Raw genomic sequence first — 22,495 nt, 5'->3', positions numbered from 1 at the left:
AAAAACTATGTAAAACAAATTGGCAATTTAAAACGTTTTTCTGTTAAATAGTACGATTATCTTCTAAAACATTTTTATAACATTACCTTAAAATATTACAAAGGAATTATATATTTTCGGCAGTTTTTATTTAACTTTGTTTTGAGTTATGAAATTATAGGTATAAAATAAAAAATCATACCATAAATTTGTCAAGGAAATTTAAAATAAACTCTTTAAAAACGTCATTAAACTAAAAACTTAAAAAAAAAAATGATTATATACTAATTCAAATAAAATAAAAAAAAATCAGAAATATGAAGCACTTGTGAAGATTACCATGATTTGAAAAATAAATGACTTTGCAATAAAAACAATAATTCTTTAAATTGAGGTATTTAAACTGTTTTTATATTTTATCAAAATAAAGAGAACCTCGTAAATAGAAGCGTAATTTTACAGTATATGATAAAAAATATTAAGATATAATGCTGTTTTCTTTTAAGAACAGTCTTCCTTAAAATTAAGAGGATTAGATGTTTTAATAATATAAATACACTCTGAATGAAAAGTACTCAAAAACAATGTTTTAAAGTATTAAAAAAGTTAAAAAAAGAGCAAAAACTTTTCGTTCATCTAAAACAATTATCAGAATTTTCATTTAAATCATTACAAAATGTCAGTTCCAAACAACAGTAATAAATTTGACACTCTCTATAAATAATAAACAAGCAAAAATGTTCTAAACTTAATAGTTTGCGAAAACTTGTAGCTTTTTTAAACAAAAAAAAAAACATTTCACAGATTTTAGTAAAATAAAAGAGTATTTGCATCCCAAAATTTTCAAACTTTCTTTCATACAATATTGATGACCCCAACTGCAGTCAAAATGGCCACTACAAGGAACAGGCAGTAGAGAGCAACTAAGAAGTAGCCGTAGTTGGTTGTCATGGTGAACTTTCTGGTTGGTATGACAACCAGTGACGTACACAAGCTCAACAACAACCCGCCGCATATAACAGCTATCTCACTCGTGAAGTTTATCTGAAAGTGGTTTAGTTAAATTAAAAATTACAAAATATTTTAAGAACTAAAAATAAACAAAATCCAAACTAACAATCACAGGTCTCCCGTTTTTCAATATTGATATCGTACAAGATAAACCGATTCCGCAGAGAATATCTGATTAAATTAAATGTTTAATATAATAGTTATTTGAAAGGTAAACTTCAAACTAATTCATTACTTTTTTGTGCTTAGTCAAACCAAGTTAAATTTTGTTTATAGCTAGGGCATATTTCATAACAAATTAAATATTTTAAAATCTAAAAGTGTACACTTTATTTGATTTAGTTAATTAACAACACAATTAAACATTTAAAAGACATACAGGGTTGCTACTCTTTGAGTCAAAAAATATTTCCTGAGTGATCAGAAACTTCCCTGAGTTTCCCAAATTTTTTTTTTTTAATTTATAAAAACTTTATTATTTATTAAAAAATTAAAATGTCAATTCTAAAAATATAGAAGAACTAGCCACAAGGCCAAAAATATTCTAAATAAGCACTTAAAAATTAAATAAAAGTTAACTTTTTTGAACAAAATATTGAACCGGATCAACTAAATATCATTCTAGATCTACAAAAAATTTTCCCTGAGATTTTTTAAAAAATCTTAAAACTTCCCGGAAATTTTTAGAAAAAATTAAAACTGTCCTGAGTTTCCCTGAGATCTTCTATATTTTTAAAATTCCCTGAATTCCCTGAGTGAGTGGCAACCCTGGACATAGTTAACAAAGAAACTGATTATAAAATTTGGACACAAATTTGCCTTATCTATAATCTATAAAAACTTAAAACTAAAAATAAACTTTAATTAAAATAAGTTTCAAAACATAAAGATGAATATCTAAAGCAAGTATTCATGAAAAACAATTACTTCTATATTTCAAAATTAAAAAATTAAACTTCATAAACACTTTAAATTCTTTAATCTAACAGAACGAAGTATGCTCGACACCAAACTTAAAAACTATTAATTACTACGTACATTATTTGAACAAACTAAATTTATTTAAAGTTCCCATAACAAGTTAAGTGTGAAAAAATTCAACAATATTATTATACACAATTATCGACTAAAATATTCAAGAAGAAAATAACACAGTAATAAAAAACTACAATGCACTGCACTCACTGAACAATGGTCCTCCGAAACAAGCGCTGAAGCTCATCCTAGGAAGTCCTTGTTTTGCCAAAGTGATGTCGCTCACAGCGTCACCTGACGGTTATAATGTTTAAATTTGTTACGATCATTTTATTTAGTGATGCGCTTCTTTTCACAAATTTTGAAAATATTTAAAGAAAACAAACACCTACATTGGAAAAAGATCCCTAAGACAAATTAATGATTGAAAAAAGATCTTAAAAACATTATAAGAAATAGACTGTTTTATTTGTAAAAGGCTGCAAATTTATTTGGCCTGTTTACAGTTTTCTCACACACACTGTGTTTTTGGTTTAACATATATTAGAAAAAATATTTAAACATTTGCAAAGCCAAACGTTTTTTTATTGAATAGTTTAGTTTAAACAAAATTTAAAAGGAGTACAAATTAATTTAACATATAGTTATATCATCAGTCACATTATTTTCGCATACTAAAAGAGCATAATAACTACCAGATGATCATATTTTTCTCACCAATAGAGTTGCCCCACGCGAGAAAAGTCAGACCCATTATGACGTTGGTGACGTTTAAAAAAACGCCGATCGTTTGGATAATGTTGACCATCTCATTCGCTATCGAGTAAATCCATATTACTGATACTATAAAGCTCAGGTATGCGAATATCTGATAAATTTATTTATTATTTATCGAGTAAATCCATATTACTGATACTATAAAGCTCAGTTATGCGAATATCTGATAAATTTATTTATTATTTATCGAGTATATCCATATTACTGATACTATAAAGCTCAGGTATGCGAATATCTGATAGTAATTTATTTATTATTTATCGAGTAAATCCATATTACTGATACTATAAAGCTCAGTTATGCGAATATCTGATAAATTTATTTATTATTTATCGAGTATATCCATATTACTGATACTATAAAGCTCAGTTATGCGAATATCTGATAAATTTATTTATTATTTATCGAGTATATCCATATTACTGATACTATAAAGCTCAGGTATGCGAATATCTGATACATTTATTTATTATTTATCGAGTAAATCTATATTACTGATATTATGAAGTAAGAGAATATATTATACAAATTAATGTTTAATTATTTTTATCGAGTATATCCATATTACTGATACTATAAAGCTCAGGTATGCGAATATCTGATAAAAATTTATTCATTATTTATCGAGTAAACCAATATTACTGATATTATAAAGCTAAGGTATGCGAATAACTGATAAATTTATTTATTAAATATCGAGTATATCCATATTACTGATACTATAAAGCTCAGGTATGCGAATATCTGATAAAAATTAATATTTATTTATTATTACATCGAGCTATGAACCCGAAGTATGCAAACTATTGATTGTATAATTAAATACTAAAAATGCATTTAAAAGCTCATTATTGAGTATACATATCACTGAATTTATGAACCAAAGTAAAGTAACAGCTAATAAAGTCAATAAATTATATCACAATCATTAAGTTTTCCATTCATTTATTAATTAAAATAGTAATAAGAAAACGTATTTCAAAAAGCCTAACAAATATATGTGCTGGGAATTAACTAAATGTATAAGTATTAGGTTTATTGTATAAAGTTTGAAATTTTTAAACATATTTATTAGTTTTTTATGAGTTTTAAATGAGTTGAAACTAACAGAAATATACTTAGGAGCTTGATTATAAGTAGATGTACACCAAATGGTTACTGAAAATATAAATCCAATTATAAGCATCAAGGCCCAAAGTGGAAATTTATCAAACAAATAGACACCATAACCTGTTTGAATACAGAAAATATAAATAAAAAGCGATATAGAGAAGTTTAAAAGTTGTAAGTTTTAGTAAGTTATAATTGTTAAATTAATTTGACAACTTAATACAATAGACTTGAAAGTAAAATAATGAACATATTTAAATAATAAAACATCTCAAAATAAATTTACTAATAAGTTCACACAATTACTTGTGTTGGTAAATAAATCAGGTAAAAGCGTTAAAAAGATGAAATTTTATTATACAAATATTTTTAATTGAATACTGACTTTTATTTTTTTTATATTTGAACATTCAATTTAAAACTTTAGTTAACATTTACTTTAGTACTCCAAACCTAAATAAAAACTGAGTTTAGTTGACTAAAGTGAAAATGTTAGCTTTGAAAAGCAAATAAATTTTTCAAACACATTTTTATAACCTTTAGTTTACAATGTGTAAAGTAAAAAAATAATACTTTAATTTAATGAAGTTAAATTTAATTTTTTTAAACAAAAACAGATAAAGTATATAAATAACTAAAAAAATCCTAAAATAACACAAAATGTAAATAATTAACGCAAACATATATTATCTACTACTAAACAAATAAACACTTGCTGCAAAATTGCACCTGAAAAATAAAAGGCTTAAAAAGTTTAAAAATTATTATTAAATAGTAAAATTTATAAAAATTAATGAAAGTTTTTTCTATTATAAACATAATTTACAATACTTATTTATTTTCTAAGGCATAATCATTTAAAGAAAGATGCGTCTATTAATTCAACGTATCAAAAAAGCTTCACACCAACTTTTGTTTATAAAATGAGATGATAAGATAACAAAAAAAAAGTGATTAAAGATATTTAGTAGTTAAATATCTTTAAAATATCTGAATAAATTTTTAAGTAAAATTTCAGTAAATAAAATAAAGATGTGACAAATATCATTTAAAGGTAACAAAAGGTTTATAGTAAAATCGAAGGTCGATGTTTTCAATTTTTAGGTTATTAAAAATTAATTGTATGAGTTAACAAACTTTTTAATTATATTGTAATTTAAAAAACCTTTAGTAGCGACCAGGCAGAATATAGGTGCAACAAAACAACTTATTGACGTAGCAACTTTATTCCAAGCAAAATTTGGTTCGTTCAACATTATAACCGGTATTGTTAATTTGCACACTACAATCCATGGTACCTATTTGAAATTAGTAAATTAAACTAGTAATTTTATTGACTGGTATTGCTAATTTACACATTACAATCCTAGGAACTTTGTTTAAACTTTAAGTTAGGTTTATTAGTGTGCTTTTGTTTATTCAACATTTTTATTATTTTTTAAACTGTTGTTGTATGTTTTAAAACTATAATCCTGGTACCTTTTTATTATTTTAAAATATTTATTAATCTTCATAATTGGTGTTAGTAGTTTACACATTATAATCCATGAAGCCACGATGATACTATTAACTAAATTGTATATGTATTCAGATAATAATATTTAAACACTGGTAATATTAATTTGCACTCTACAATCCATAGTAACTAATTGAAATCTAAATAAATTCTTTATGTTAAACTTTTTAAGTTGTACTTTACTAAACAAAACTAATTTAATCGTATCAACTTTAATCAAACAAAATCAACAAACTTTTAAACTAAACTATTAAAAATTTGTAAATAATTAAAAACTAACAAAACGCAAATGTTCAACTTGTAACTAATGAAAAACAAATAAAAAAAAAACTAAATAAGAAAGTCTGAATGCAAACAAATTACCTAAAAGAAATGTGACTAATTTCATGATAACAATACTTGGTAAGATTTTAAGTATCCATCTAACTTTATTTTCTACTTGTTTAAAACTTAAGGTTGTTAGTTGAAATTGTCAAACTACCTGAAACAGAGTGACTAATTTCATTATTGTAGATGATTCTTTCCACTCCTGCTTATCAATCGGATTCAATCCGTCCACGAGTTCGGATGAGAAACTCTTTTCGCTAAGATCGCTGTATGAAGATCTATCTTCGTCTGTTGGGAGAAAAAATGTTTCAAAATACATTAGTTTTGTATACGATATTTAAATAATTATTTTTGAGACTTTAACTGAGCTTTAATTGTATAAAAAGTATAAAGAGTTTTGTACATAAAATAGGCATTTAAAACTATACTGAATACACAACATATAACATAATAAACTATTATAATTAATTTTTAAAAACTGGTATGTTAATAAAATACTTGTATTTATTTTAATAATTTTTTTTTTAGTTTTAAGTAGACGGCTGTAAACTTAATAAGTATTTACAAAAAAAATTATCAAAACATTTTTTCTAACAATCTCACCATGATTAGTATTCTGATGAACTCTCAAATGTTGGTCGCAGAATTCTCCAGAATCAATATTTTGTAAATTGTCGTTTTCTTCAAAATTTATAGGCGCTTCGTGATTTCTATGATACGTTAGTGCTTTATACAATCAATTATGTTTTAAATAAACAATTGGTTTTTAGATTTTTGAAAGCTTTTAAGGAAATTTAAAATTCGAGTAAAAGTGATTCATACAACAAATTTTATCTATTTATTTATATTCTTTAAACAAATGCAATTAATTTTAAGACAAAACAGAGATTCATATTACAAGCTTAAACTATTGCAATTATGCTTCTGCATTACTGAAATATTTATATTTACTTTTAGATTATTAGTATAAATATTTACATGCTTAATAATTTTTGAGTTCTTTATTTATACTTATGAAGTAAATGGACTTATATTTAAAGCAAGTACAAAACCTCTTTTTTACAAGTTTTCATATAGTTTAGAAAATTAACAAACAAAAGTTATTACAAATATTTAGCATTTTAAAACTTATAAAGTAAAGGTAAAAAACAAACTCATTTGAAATTAGTGATTGTCTTTCCGATTCTTCGCTATTTTGATCAGTTCTTATTCTCTGATTGATAAACCTACCGATGATACAAAAAAGAACATAGAATATGTACAATGCTAGAAACCCTAAAAGAAAAACGAAAAATTAAGCCAAAAAAAGTGTTTGAGTCAGACCTTTTTAACACGTTTATAAAATACAGGGATTAGGTTAGTAGTCCAGTGCTGAATGTATTACAGTTTAAAAAGAAACACTCTAAAACAATATACTTATTATTTTCAATACAAGTGAAAAATTAGCTAAATTGAAAACTAACTTAAATAAGCCAGATGTACACATTGTATGAAAAATTTAAAATATAAAGTAAAAACAAGCACAATCTTTAAAAAAGTAAGATGTTACACTTTATCTAAATCTAATAAGTAATTTTTCTTATCACTAAGATGCTTTTTTAAGAAAATTAGTTATTTAATTTAAATATAATAGTACCTATGCTGTAATACAGATTTATTTCTTCAGTGTACACCAGGTAGAAAGTCAGATAGGTGGTGACAATGAAAAAGACCATGTCGCGAAGAAATGGTCTTTTTGCCACGTCAAATGGTGTGGTTATGCACACCATTCCAATAACTCCTGTGGTTAGTAGAACTGCAGCTCCTGGTATATTAAAAATGCTGATAAAAGAGATTAAGCAAACAAGTAAAGCTGAAAATTTATATTTTTTTCTTATTTTAATACAAATCAATTATTTGGAAAACTTTTTTGAAACTAAGAAATGTTAAAATGTTAAAACTTTTGTTTGGTCTGTTTTTTAGCAGATTAGTTTTATTAAATTTAATAATTTTACCTTTTAAAATAATTTCAATGTCATTTATAACCATTAAAAATAAAAACAAAATACTTGAGATTTACTGAAGAGTCTAGATTTTCTAATTAAATTTTCATATGCATACTTTTAAGTTTGGAATTATCTTTGTTTTGTATACTTAATTCACGAAAAAAAAACTTGTACCACAATATAAATCAACCAAACATCTTTGTGTATAATACCTCTTTTGTTATTTTATCATTTATATCATTATAACTAACTGTTTTAGTATCAACGTTTTATGATATTTAAATGTTAATAAATTTATTTATATTAAAGATTTTATAAAAAGTTCTGGTCGATAGTGCTCGACAAATTGAATTGGAGCTAAATATTTATTTATTAACATAAAAACAATAGATTAGACAGCTGTTTCGTACATGAAACATAAAACTTCATGTACTCCTCAGTAAGCTAAAGTTTATTATAAATGTAAACAGAAATGTAGATTTTTAAATTTTTTATAATAATTATGACGTAGTAGTAGTAGAGTTTATTTTACGTTTAGCTGAATTTGAAAAATACGCTGTGCTTGTTAATTTATGCATTTTAGAAAATTTTAAACTGTTGGAAAATTTTTTTAAACTACTCGTAATTGCGGCATGAATTTTACTTTTTTAAGGGCATAGGGGGGGGGTAAACAACCTTTTTTGGTTTTTGATTTTATTTTATATAGTTTTTACTAAGCTACGAGATGCTTTTTACAGATTTTAAAAATTCAAAATAATTTTTGAGATATGGCCGGTCAAAGTCGGAGGCAACGGCAGGCTCCTTATGGGAGGCGCAAACTAAAACGGCAAATAACTAGAAATCACTAAAAATCTATCTCCTCCTACGTTTTTTGAGATAACTACCTCAAATTTTCAGGAAATGTTCCTTGCAATATTTGAAAAATTCTGTCATAACAAAATAAAAAAAAAAAATTATAACAAAAACACAAAAAAAAATGTTTTTTTGTTAATTTTATATATATATATATTTTTTAATTTTTAAAGAATTCCTTCCAACAGAATTTTCTAAATATATCAAGGAACATGTCCTAAAAATTTGAGGAAGTTATCTCAAAAAACGTGGGAGAAGATAGATTTTTAGTGATATAGTCTATGTTTGCCGTTTTAGTTTGCGCCTCCCATAAGGAACCTAATGTTGCCTCCGACTTTGACCGGCCATATCTAAAAAAATATTTTGATTTTTTTAAATCAGTAAAAAGCATTTCGTAGCTTAGTAAAAACTATATAAAATAAGATCAAAAACAAAAAAAAAAGGTGTTTACCCCCCTATTCCCTTAATATATTCTTAGTTTGTATGTATTTATATATATAAATTTTACAAACAAACCCAGCAAAGCCCCAATAGCGACGGCAGCAACCGAAGGGTTTCTGTTGGTGAAAGCAGCGATCGCGCTGAATATATCCGGAGCTCCGTTGCCAAACGCAACTATGGTCATCCCCGCTATATTCTGGCTCATTTTGAGTGAGGAAGCTATGTACTCAAGTGCTGGACAAAAACTGTTGGATTAATTGTGTTTTATTATTTTTTATCAGTTTTGTTGTTGTTTTTTTTATATTCTGGCTCATTTCTAGTGAAGATGCTATGTACTCAAGTGCTGGACAAAAACTGTTGGAGCAATTGTGTTTTATCATTTTTTATCAGTTTTGTTGTTGTTTTTTTTATATTCTGGCTCATTTCTAGTGAGGATGCTATGTACTCAAGTGCTGGACAAAAACTGTTGGATTAATTGTGTTTTATTATTTTTTATCAGTTTTGTTGTTTTTTTTTTATATTCTGGCTCATTTCTAGTGAGGATGCTATGTACTCAAGTGCTGGACAAAAACTGTTGGAGCAATTGTGTTTTATTATTTTTTATCAGTTTTGTTGTTTTTTTTTTTATATTCTGGCTCATTTCTAGTGAGGATGCTATGTACTCAAGTGCTGGACAAAAACTGTTGGAGCAATTGTGTTTTATCATTTTTTATCAGTTTTGTTGTTGTTTTTTTTATATTCTGGCTCATTTCTAGTGAGGATGCTATGTACTCAAGTGCTGGACAAAAACTGTTGGATTAATTGTGTTTTATCATTTTTTATCAGTTTTGTTGTTTTTTTTTTTATATTCTGGCTCATTTCTAGTGAGGATGCTATGTACTCAAGTGCTGGACAAAAACTGTTGGAGCAATTGTGTTTTATTATTTTTTATCAGTTTTGTTGTTTTTTTTTTTATATTCTGGCTCATTTCTAGTGAGGATGCTATGTACTCAAGTGCTGGACAAAAACTGTTGGATTAATTGTGTTTTATTATTTTTTATCAGTTTTGTTGTTTTTTTTTTTATATTCTGGCTCATTTCTAGTGAGGATGCTATGTACTCAAGTGCTGGACAAAAACTGTTGGAGCAATTGTGTTTTATCATTTTTTATCAGTTTTGTTGTTTTTTTTTTTATATTCTGGCTCATTTCTAGTGAGGATGCTATGTACTCAAGTGCTGGACAAAAACTGTTGGAGCAATTGTGTTTTATTATTTTTTATCAGTTTTGTTGTTTTTTTTTTTATATTCTGGCTCATTTCTAGTGAGGATGCTATGTACTCAAGTGCTGGACAAAAACTGTTGGAGCAATTGTGTTTTATCATTTTTTATCAGTTTTGTTGTTGTTTTTTTTATATTCTGGCTCATTTCTAGTGAGGATGCTATGTACTCAAGTGCTGGACAAAAACTGTTGGAGCAATTGTGTTTTATCATTTTTTATCAGTTTTGTTGTTTTTTTATTTTATATTATGGCTCATTTCTAGTGAGGATGCTATGTACTCAAGTGCTGGACAAAAACTGTTGGAGCAATTGTGTTTTATCATTTTTTATCAGTTTTGTTGTTTTTTTTTTTATATTCTGGCTCATTTCTAGTGAGGATGCTATGTACTCAAGTGCTGGACAAAAACTGTTGGAGCAATTGTGTTTTATCATTTTTTATCAGTTTTGTTGTTTTTTTTTTTATATTCTGGCTCATTTCTAGTGAGGATGCTATGTACTCAAGTGCTGGACAAAAACTGTTGGAGCAATTGTGTTTTATCATTTTTTATCAGTTTTGTTGTTTTTTTTTTTATATTCTGGCTCATTTCTAGTGAGGATTCTATGTACTCAAGTGCTGGACAAAAACTGTTGGATTAATTGTGTGTTATCATTTTTTATCAGTTTTGTTGTTTTTTTTTTATATTCTGGCTCATTTCTAGTGAGGATGCTATGTACTCAAGTGCTGGACAAAAACTGTTGGAGCAATTGTGTTTTATCATTTTTTATCAGTTTTGTTGTTTTTTTTTATATTCTGGCTCATTTCTAGTGAAGATGCTATGTACTCAAGTGCTGGACAAAAACGGTTGGAGCAATTGTGTTTTATTATTTTTTATCAGTTTTGTTGTTTTTTTATTTTATATTCTGGCTCATTTCTAGTGAGGATGCTATGTACTCAAGTGCTGGACAAAAACTGTTGGATTAATTGTTTGATATTAATATTACCTATTGTTATACTTTTATCTCATAATTTTTTGTTATTCCTGCTACATTTTCGATCATTTTCAATGTTGATGTTATGTACTCAAGTGCTGGACAAAAACTGTTAGATTAATTGTGTTTTATTATTTTTTATCAGTTTTGTTGTTTTTTTTTTATATTCTGGCTCATTTCTAGTGAGGATGCTATGTACTCAAGTGCTGGACAAAAACTGTTGGAGCAATTGTGTTTTATCATTTTTTATCAGTTTTGTTGTTGTTTTTTTTATATTCTGGCTCATTTCTAGTGAGGATGCTATGTACTCAAGTGCTGGACAAAAACTGTTGGAGCAATTGTGTTTTATTATTTTTTATCAGTTTTGTTGTTTTTTTTTTTATATTCTGGCTCATTTCTAGTGAGGATGCTATGTACTCAAGTGCTGGACGAAAACTGTTGGATTAATTGTGTTTTATTATTTTTTATCAGTTTTGTTGTTTTTTTTTTTATATTCTGGCTCATTTCTAGTGAGGATGCTATGTACTCAAGTGCTGGACAAAAACTGTTGGAGCAATTGTGTTTTATTATTTTTTATCAGTTTTGTTGTTTTTTTTTTTTATATTCTGGCTCATTTCTAGTGAGGATGCTATGTACTCAAGTGCTGGACAAAAACTGTTGGATTAATTGTGTTTTATTATTTTTTATCAGTTTTGTTGTTTTTTTTTTTATATTCTGGCTCATTTCTAGTGAGGATGCTATGTACTCAAGTGCTGGACAAAAACTGTTGGAGCAATTGTGTTTTATCATTTTTTATCAGTTTTGTTGTTTTTTTTTTTATATTCTGGCTCATTTCTAGTGAGGATGCTATGTACTCAAGTGCTGGACAAAAACTGTTGGAGCAATTGTGTTTTATCATTTTTTATCAGTTTTGTTGTTTTTTTTTTTATATTCTGGCTCATTTCTAGTGAGGATGCTATGTACTCAAGTGCTGGACAAAAACTGTTGGAGCAATTGTGTTTAATTATTTTTTATCAGTTTTGTTGTTTTTTTTTTTATATTCTGGCTCATTTCTAGTGAGGATGCTATGTACTCAAGTGCTGGACAAAAACTGTTGGAGCAATTGTGTTTTATCATTTTTTATCAGTTTTGTTGTTTTTTTTTATATTCTGGCTCATTTCTAGTGAAGATGCTATGTACTCAAGTGCTGGACAAAAACTGTTGGAGCAATTGTGTTTTATTATTTTTTATCAGTTTTGTTGTTTTTTTATTTTATATTCTGGCTCATTTCTAGTGAGGATGCTATGTACTCAAGTGCTGGACAAAAACTGTTGGAGCAATTGTGTTTTATTATTTTTTATCAGTTTTGTTGTTGTTTTTTTTATATTCTGGCTCATTTCTAGTGAGGATGCTATGTACTCAAGTGCTGGACAAAAACTGTTGGAGCAATTGTGTTTTATCATTTTTTATCAGTTTTGTTGTTTTTTTTTTTATATTCTGGCTCATTTCTAGTGAGGATGCTATGTACTCAAGTGCTGGACAAAAACTGTTGGAGCAATTGTGTTTTATTATTTTTTATCAGTTTTGTTGTTTTTTTATTTTATATTCTGGCTCATTTCTAGTGAGGATGCTATGTACTCAAGTGCTGGACAAAAACTGTTGGATTAATTGTATGATATTAATATTACCTATTGTTATACTTTTATCTCATAATTTTTTGTTATTCCTGCTACATTTTCGATCATTTTCAATGTTGATGTTATGTACTCAAGTGCTGGACAAAAACTGTTAGATTAATTGTGTTTTATTATTTTATATCAGTTTTTTTGTTTTTATTTTATATTCTGGCTCATTTCTAGTGAGGATGCTATGTACTCAAGTGCTGGACAAAAACTGTTAGATTAATTGTGTTTTATTATTTTTTATCAGTTTTGTTGTTTTTTTTTTTTATATTCTGGCTCATTTCTAGTGAGGATGCTATGTACTCAAGTGCTGGACAAAAACTGTTAGATTAATTGTGTTTTATCATTTTTTATCAGTTTTGTTGTTTTTTTATTTTATATTCTGGCTCATTTCTAGTGAGGATGCTATGTACTCAAGTGCTGGACAAAAACTGTTGGAGCAATTGTGTTTTATTATTTTTTATCAGTTTTGTTGTTGTTTTTTTTATATTCTGGCTCATTTCTAGTGAGGATGCTATGTACTCAAGTGCTGGACAAAAACTGTTGGAGCAATTGTGTTTTATTATTTTTTATCAGTTTTGTTGTTTTTTTTTTTATATTCTGGCTCATTTCTAGTGAGGATGCTATGTACTCAAGTGCTGGACAAAAACTGTTGGATTAATTGTGTTTTATCATTTTTTATCAGTTTTGTTGTTTTTTTTTTTATATTCTGGCTCATTTCTAGTGAGGATGCTATGTACTCAAGTGCTGGACAAAAACTGTTGGAGCAATTGTGTTTTATTATTTTTTATCAGTTTTGTTGTTTTTTTTTTATATTCTGGCTCATTTCTAGTGAGGATGCTATGTACTCAAGTGCTGGACAAAAACTGTTGGAGCAATTGTGTTTTATTATTTTTTATCAGTTTTGTTGTTTTTTTTTTTATATTCTGGCTCATTTCTAGTGAGGATGCTATGTACTCAAGTGCTGGACAAAAACTGTTGGAGCAATTGTGTTTTATTATTTTTTATCAGTTTTGTTGTTTTTTTTTTTATATTCTGGCTCATTTCTAGTGAGGATGCTATGTACTCAAGTGCTGGACAAAAACTGTTAGATTAATTGTGTTTTATTATTTTTTATCAGTTTTGTTGTTTTTTTTTTTATATTCTGGCTCATTTCTAGTGAGGATGCTATGTACTCAAGTGCTGGACAAAAACTGTTGGAGCAATTGTGTTTTATTATTTTTTATCAGTTTTGTTGTTTTTTTTTTTATATTCTGGCTCATTTCTAGTGAGGATGCTATGTACTCAAGTGCTGGACAAAAACTGTTGGAGCAATTGTGTTTTATTATTTTTTATCAGTTTTGTTGTTTTTTTTTTTATATTCTGGCTCATTTCTAGTGAGGATGCTATGTACTCAAGTGCTGGACAAAAACTGTTGGAGCAATTGTGTTTTATTATTTTTTATCAGTTTTGTTGTTTTTTTTTTTATATTCTGGCTCATTTCTAGTGAGGATGCTATGTACTCAAGTGCTGGACAAAAACTGTTGGAGCAATTGTGTTTTATCATTTTTTATCAGTTTTGTTGTTTTTTTTTTTATATTCTGGCTCATTTCTAGTGAGGATGCTATGTACTCAAGTGCTGGACAAAAACTGTTGGAGCAATTGTGTTTTATCATTTTTTATCAGTTTTGTTGTTTTTTTTTTTATATTCTGGCTCATTTCTAGTGAGGATGCTATGTACTCAAGTGCTGGACAAAAACTGTTGGAGCAATTGTGTTTTATTATTTTTTATCAGTTTTGTTGTTTTTTTTTTTATATTCTGGCTCATTTCTAGTGAGGATGCTATGTACTCAAGTGCTGGACAAAAACTGTTGGAGCAATTGTGTTTTATTATTTTTTATCAGTTTTGTTGTTTTTTTTTTTATATTCTGGCTCATTTCTAGTGAGGATGCTATGTACTCAAGTGCTGGACAAAAACTGTTGGAGCAATTGTGTTTTATCATTTTTTATCAGTTTTGTTGTTTTTTTATTTTATATTATGGCTCATTTCTAGTGAGGATGCTATGTACTCAAGTGCTGGACAAAAACTGTTGGAGCAATTGTGTTTTATCATTTTTTATCAGTTTTGTTGTTTTTTTTTTTATATTCTGGCTCATTTCTAGTGAGGATGCTATGTACTCAAGTGCTGGACAAAAACTGTTGGATTAATTGTGTTTTATCATTTTTTATCAGTTTTGTTGTTTTTTTTTATATTCTGGCTCATTTCTAGTGAGGATGCTATGTACTCAAGTGCTGGACAAAAACTGTTGGAGCAATTGTGTTTTATTATTTTTTATCAGTTTTGTTGTTTTTTTTTTTTATATTCTGGCTCATTTCTAGTGAGGATGCTATGTACTCAAGTGCTGGACAAAAACTGTTGGAGCAATTGTGTTTTATCATTTTTTATCAGTTTTGTTGTTTTTTTTTTTATATTCTGGCTCATTTCTAGTGAGGATGCTATGTACTCAAGTGCTGGACAAAAACTGTTGGAGCAATTGTGTTTTATCATTTTTTATCAGTTTTGTTGTTTTTTTTTTTATATTCTGGCTCATTTCTAGTGAGGATGCTATGTACTCAAGTGCTGGACAAAAACTGTTGGATTAATTGTGTTTTATCATTTTTGTTGTTTTTTTTTTATATTCTGGCTCATTTCTAGTGAGGATGCTATGTACTCAAGTGCTGGACAAAAACTGTTGGAGCAATTGTGTTTTATTATTTTTTATCAGTTTTGTTGTTTTTTTTTTTATATTCTGGCTCATTTCTAGTGAGGATGCTATGTACTCAAGTGCTGGACAAAAACTGTTGGAGCAATTGTGTTTTATCATTTTTTATCAGTTTTGTTGTTGTTTTTTTATTTTATATTCTGGCTCATTTCTAGTGAGGATGCTATGTACTCAAGTGCTGGACAAAAACTGTTGGAGCAATTGTGTTTTATTATTTTTTATCAGTTTTGTTGTTTTTTTTTTATATTCTGGCTCATTTTGAGTGAGGATTCTATGTACTCAAGTGCTGGACAAAAACTGTTAGATTAATTGTGTTTTATTATTTTTTATCAGTTTTGTTGTTTTTTTTTTATATTCTGGCTCATTTCTAGTGAGGATGCTATGTACTCAAGTGCTGGACAAAAACTGTTGGAGCAATTGTGTTTTATCATTTTTTATCAGTTTTGTTGTTTTTTTTTTATATTCTGGCTCATTTCTAGTGAGGATGCTATGTACTCAAGTGCTGGACAAAAACTGTTGGAGCAATTGTGTTTTATCATTTTTTATCAGTTTTGTTGTTTTTTTTTTTATATTCTGGCTCATTTCTAGTGAGGATGCTATGTACTCAAGTGCTGGACAAAAACTGTTGGAGCAATTGTGTTTTATCATTTTTTATCAGTTTTGTTGTTTTTTTTTTTATATTCTGGCTCATTTCTAGTGAGGATGCTATGTACTCAAGTGCTGGACAAAAACTGTTAGATTAATTGTGTTTTATTATTTTTTATCAGTTTTGTTGTTTTTTTTTTATATTCTGGCTCATTTCTAGTGAGGATGCTATGTACTCAAGTGCTGGACAAAAACTGTTGGAGCAATTGTGTTTTATCATTTTTTATCAGTTTTGTTGTTTTTTTTTTTATATTCTGGCTCATTTCTAGTGAGGATGCTATGTACTCAAGTGCTGGACAAAAACTGTTGGAGCAATTGTGTTTTATTATTTTTTATCAGTTTTGTTGTTGTTTTTTTTATATTCTGGCTCATTTCTAGTGAGGATGCTATGTACTCAAGTGCTGGACAAAAACTGTTGGAGCAATTGTGTTTTATCATTTTTTATCAGTTTTGTTGTTTTTTTTTTTATATTCTGGCTCATTTCTAGTGAGGATGCTATGTACTCAAGTGCTGGACAAAAACTGTTGGATTAATTGTGTGTTATCATTTTTTATCAGTTTTGTTGTTTTTTTTTTTATATTCTGGCTCATTTCTAGTGAGGATGCTATGTACTCAAGTGCTGGACAAAAACTGTTGGAGCAATTGTGTTTTATCATTTTTTATCAGTTTTGTTGTTTTTTTTTATATTCTGGCTCATTTCTAGTGAAGATGCTATGTACTCAAGTGCTGGACAAAAACTGTTGGAGCAATTGTGTTTTATTATTTTTTATCAGTTTTGTTGTTTTTTTATTTTATATTCTGGCTCATTTCTAGTGAGGATGCTATGTACTCAAGTGCTGGACAAAAACTGTTGGATTAATTGTATGATATTAATATTACCTATTGTTATACTTTTATCTCATAATTTTTTGTTATTCCTGCTACATTTTCGATCATTTTCAATGTTGATGTTATGTACTCAAGTGCTGGACAAAAACTGTTAGATTAATTGTGTTTTATTATTTTTTATCAGTTTTGTTGTTTTTTTTTTATATTCTGGCTCATTTCTAGTGAAGATGCTATGTACTCAAGTGCTGGACAAAAACTGTTGGAGCAATTGTGTTTTATTAATATTACCTATTGTTAAACTTTTATCTCATTACTTTTTTTATTCCTGCTAAAATTTGAATTATTTTTAATGATGATGATATGTACTCAAGTGCATGACAGAAGTTGTGGGAATACTTATACATAAAGTAACAAAAGCATCTATTTCATTTACTCATACTCATATGCTTTTAAAATACATGAAAAAAATTATGTAAGTTTAATTTTATAAGAATCAAGAATTATTTTTTTTTCACAATTATTTACATATTCCAGAGCAGGGCAGAAACTTTTTATATAAACATGCTTATTTTTTAAACAGTTAACATTTTATCTACTAAAAACAGATTTTAATTTTTATATAAAATCAAATGCATGCTAGAGACTGAGAGAACATTTGTACATTACTTTATTTTCGTTATTTAAATCTTTAACCAAACTCATATTTAGTGAAGAAACTTCAGTCTATTATTCAGGACAAAAGCTATTAAAACCATATTTAAAATTTAAACTTTTTTCAACTATTTTACTTATAGTCTATATTTTAAAAAGCTGAAAAAAATATTACATCTACTGGCGTAGTGTGTTAAAGTTTTCAACCAAGTAAAAATGTTTAATAGAACTGAACAACATTGAAACTGCTTGCTATGTATTCAAATGCAGCGAAAACTACTAGACTTTAAAAAACATTAACTTATTTTCTTTAACGGGTGTATTCAAAATTTTATATATTTTTTAATTTGGTAAAAGAAGTGCAGTTGTTGGTTTTTAATTTTCACAACAATTTTATATTTTTGTACATAAATTTTAATCAATCTATATTTTAAGTTGTTGGAAAAATTAATCATTTAAGTAAAAAATGTACTAATTAGTTTAAACACTTATCTAAATAAAAAACTCCACATTAATAACTGATAGACTTAATAAAAAGTGTGGCCTGATGGTGTAGGGATACTAAAGGCGGCTTTAAAAACCTCTAAGTTTAAAGTTTAGTTTATGTTGCAAGACTAAACTCATACATAAAAAAACTGTACTTAAAAAACTTCGTGTAAAAAACTATTATATTTATATTTTTTATTAACTGATTATAAATTAAACAAACTTTTAGGTCACAATAAAAAAACTAGTTTGGTTTTAATTATTTTAAATTTTGTATGTAAAAAAAAAAACTAACAATCTTTCAGCGGTGGTTCCTAACCCAGCAAAGAGTAAGAGCAGCCATAAACCCTGTAATAAATATTGAATAGATATTAAATATGACACAAATAACTTTCATTACGATAAATTTAGTTTAAATACAAAATAATGCGTAATTTATAACTTTACATTAACAAACTCACAATTAAACTGGTATTGAAACTTTTGTACTTGTTTATGTTGTTAGTTGTTTTTGTTTAATATATTTTAAATTTTTTATTGAAAAATATTTTATCTAACTTCAACTTTAGTTTTACTATAAACTTAAATCTTTAGATTTAGATTTAAAACTGTTTAACGGAACTATAAAATATTCAATAACAAAAATAAAATTAAATAATTGTTAAAGGCTGAGCCATTGCCAGAGAATAATGATGATCTTGAGACAATAATTATATTTAGTGTTAAACAATGTTTTGGTATGTATACAAACAAAATTACGCAGAGTTCGTTAGTTTTGAAATAAGTTTTCATTTAAAAACAGATGGTAACAAGTTATCTTCCAAAGATTTAAGGTTGATATGAAAACAAATATGAAAGTTCAAAGTGTTATGTTAACATGAAAATTAATACATTTTAATACAATCATATCTAACTAAAGTATTGTTTTTGATAAATAATACACATTACATATTAAAAACTAAACCTTATTAAACACAACAACAACATACTTAAAGTTATTATTTCCAATGCTGTTTATAATATTTAATATAAACAGGCTATTTGTTTTTCCAAAAATTTTGGATGACTTTTATTTAGTTTAATGTTACATAATGTAGATGTCTCATTTTAAATGAAAATAAGTTTTGTCCAGGGAAAAATTCTTGGCTACACACATATACCCAAATACGGTGGGAACCATATACATTCATACTCTTAGCACCTGAGGATGCTTAAGATTTATACCTAATAAAAAGCTATTAACAAAACATTTACAAGATGTATCAAGTTGGTTTATCAAGTTGAAATATTTTTTCAGTTTTTATTTTTCTTTTTTCCTGTAATTTTTGTGATACTAGGTTTACTCAAAATTTTGCTTAGCTTTTACAGGTAGTGGGGTAGTGGCTATTTAATTTACTTAACATTTAATATTCAACCAGGCAATTTTTTTTCATATTTACCAATGTTACACTATAAAAATATAAGTACAAAACCTAACAAGGGGTATCTAGTAGAGTTTGTATTACTACTTATAAATACTACTTTAATATATGTTTAAAATAAAAGAAGAAATAAAAGCTCACATTTAAGACACAACCATATATATTGTGTCAAGTTTACAGGATTGCCACTAGTTTTTTCAAAAATTTTTCCAGGTTTTCCAAATTTCTTCCAGGTTTTTAAAAGTACACATGTTTGGGTCTATTTTTAGTTTAAAGTAAATTTCTTTATTAGAAATAGTGTTAAATAGTTTAAAAACATTGAAAAGATACTGTAAAGTTACTTTAAATGTATTTTTTAATAAATAATTTTTTGATAATGACAAAAAAATCTTATTTATATGATAGATTTTTTGTGTCAAATCGAAATTTTACTACTGCAAATGTTAAAATTATTAAAAATTCCAGGTTTTTCCAGGTTTTTTGATCAATATTCCAGGTTTTTTTCAAGTTTTCTCAAATTCCTGGTTTTTCCAGGTTATTTTTGCCTAAATTGTCTAATTCCAGGTTTCCAGGTAAAAAGGCAACCCTGAGTTTAAAAAATAATTTAATTGAAAACACTCACATACAAAACGCCTACAAGGGGTATAAGGTTTGGTGAGAAATCGCAGAAAGCTTTCTGAATGTAGTTCACAAACCCCTCGTCCATCTGACAATCCGGCGTCATTGTGACGAAACTGCACCACTGTGACGTGTTCGTTACGCTTCGGTAACTTCGGCACTGTTTTAAATTAAGTCTTGTTAGATTAAATAATGTAAATACCGGTAGTTTAAACGCTTTAGTGACTTCTGCATTGTTATATAATATATAAATAGGTATTTATTTATTTAAACACTTGAATTTTAATATATTTTAGAAAGAAAATTTTGATTAGCTTTTTACGCTTTGGTAACTCCTGCACTGTTTTAAATTAAGTATTGTTAAATTGAATAAAGTAAATACCGGTATTTTAAACGCTTTAGTAACTTCTGCATTGTTATATAATATGTACATTGTTAATAATTTAACTAAACATTTGAAATGTATTTTTCAGAAAAAAATTCATTGCCATGATTAGCTTTTTACGCTCTGGTAACTCCTGCACTGTTTTGGAAAAGTTTTATATTTTATAATATTAAAAAAACTTCAAGTCTCAAACTTTATCAATGAAGTGCTGAAATTGCTGCACTTTGGTAAGTATTTATGCATTTTAAGTCATAAAAAATTTCTAACTCAAAAAGTATTATTTAAAAATACTGTAAGTTTTTTTAAGAATGTAAATTCAACCAGGACTTCAAATGGTCCCCTTGGGGGCCATGAGTAGTAAAGGAGCCACAGAGGGGCCATAAAGTCATAATTTCAAACTTACACTAGATGTTCTGGAGTTAATGATGGTCTTAGGCGGTTTTAATGGTAGTTTTTTGAGAAATCTTGTTATAGAAGGCAATATTTTTTTCATTTCTTTTAGAGGGGCCTTTTGAAAAAAAGTTTGGAAACCATGATTCAAATAAACTTTTTTAACTGATAATTGAAAAACTAAAGTACATTTGGCATTTCTGCAACTGTTAACAAAAAAAATAATTTAACAAAAACTAAACCTTACTCCACCAAAAGGTTACTTTTAAAAAATGTTTAACCTTTGCATTGTTAATGATACTATCCATTAAAAACTAATTACTATTTGAACTTTGTCACATGGAATTTTTTACATGTACTTAAAATTCAAAGTTTGGGAACTGGGGTTACTTATTTGCTTTTTTTAGGTGAATAATTTAAAAAAGGTAACAAAATAAAAATAATATGATGGTGCAAAAACTGTTCAAGTTTTGACAATTCAAACTTCAATAAATCTTAGCTATTGTAAGTTATATCTTTTAATAATTTTTTATTTTAAATTTTTGTTTACTTTTATAATTTTATTAATTAGACCTACATGAGCATTTTTAATTTATTTCAAGTTTTTGGTTTTTTGAGATGCCCTTTATAATTTCTTATCACAATTCTAAAAGTGGAATTTAAGTAGTCATTTAATCATAAAATTATTAAATATATTGTAGAAAATTCACATTGTTATATTATTAAAATGTCTCTGTATAAAAATCAAAACGAGTATTTAATGTTATTCAAACAATAAACATTTACAAACTGAAAAAAAAAACTATTTAAATATTTTAAAAAATTTATAAAACTGAAGAAATCAACAATTAAAAAAAGAATTTCATTTTTATATCACAATAGTTTTGATAAGATGTTTACCAGAAAATATTAGCAAAGCAAAAGTTTACCAACATTGTTTAAAAATAAATATTTGGTGTTTACTAACACTAGCCAACTTCCTGTATATTTTGAGGAAATTAAAAAAGCAATGGCTCCTGCTAATTTCTCAAAAAAAAAAAACAACCCTTAAATAACGACATTTTTTTTTGCTCTTCATCACGAACTCCTGAATATCTAGTGAGAATTTCAAAATTTACCTCATGACCGCTTTACTAGTCACCCCCATTTACCCCTTTGCAACTTATGGCCCACTTTGGGAAAGCCTGATACAAATATAGATCTAAAACAAACAACTAATCACAAAATGTTTATAAACTATGCTAATATTAGTTAAAAAAAGCTAATCACAAACTAACCTCTGCGGAGGGATCAAACATTTTTATAAAATATATTAGTTTAATTATCTGTAAAAAAAACAAAGTTTAACTACATAAAATCAGAATTATTTTACACCAATGAAAACACTTTACATATTAACTAAGAATATAACAAACTATATAAAAAATATAAGGAGAAAGATGAGTAGTACAAGTCAAATTTTAAGCAAAAC

The 22,495-nt window shown here is 26.9% G+C and overlaps 1 protein-coding gene across 1 annotated transcript; it reads right to left on the bottom strand.

The window, feature by feature from the left end:
- Positions 1–819: 819 nt before the first annotated feature.
- On the bottom strand, positions 820–22,330 carry LOC145839191 (mitochondrial sodium/calcium exchanger protein-like). The gene is made up of 14 exons (XM_082946799.1): positions 22,302–22,330; positions 20,254–20,409; positions 18,506–18,558; positions 9,049–9,218; positions 7,332–7,499; positions 6,850–6,970; positions 6,299–6,405; positions 5,850–5,983; positions 5,018–5,150; positions 3,851–3,972; positions 2,683–2,833; positions 2,176–2,259; positions 1,097–1,161; positions 820–1,023 (listed from the first exon to the last, which is right to left on the bottom strand). The coding sequence occupies exons 1-14, from the start codon at positions 22,320–22,322 to the stop codon at positions 835–837; spliced, it is 1,674 nt and encodes a 557-aa protein (XP_082802925.1). The 5' UTR covers positions 22,323–22,330; the 3' UTR covers positions 820–834.
- Between the last annotated feature and the right edge of the window lie 165 nt (positions 22,331–22,495).

This window comes from Thalia democratica, chromosome 6 (genome assembly GCF_965202585.1).
Source record: "Thalia democratica chromosome 6, ktThaDemo2.hap1.1, whole genome shotgun sequence".
NCBI lineage: Eukaryota > Metazoa > Chordata > Thaliacea > Salpida > Salpidae > Thalia > Thalia democratica.
The sequence above is the reverse complement of the archived record's forward strand: the minus strand, read 5'-3'. Positions and strand labels throughout refer to the sequence as shown.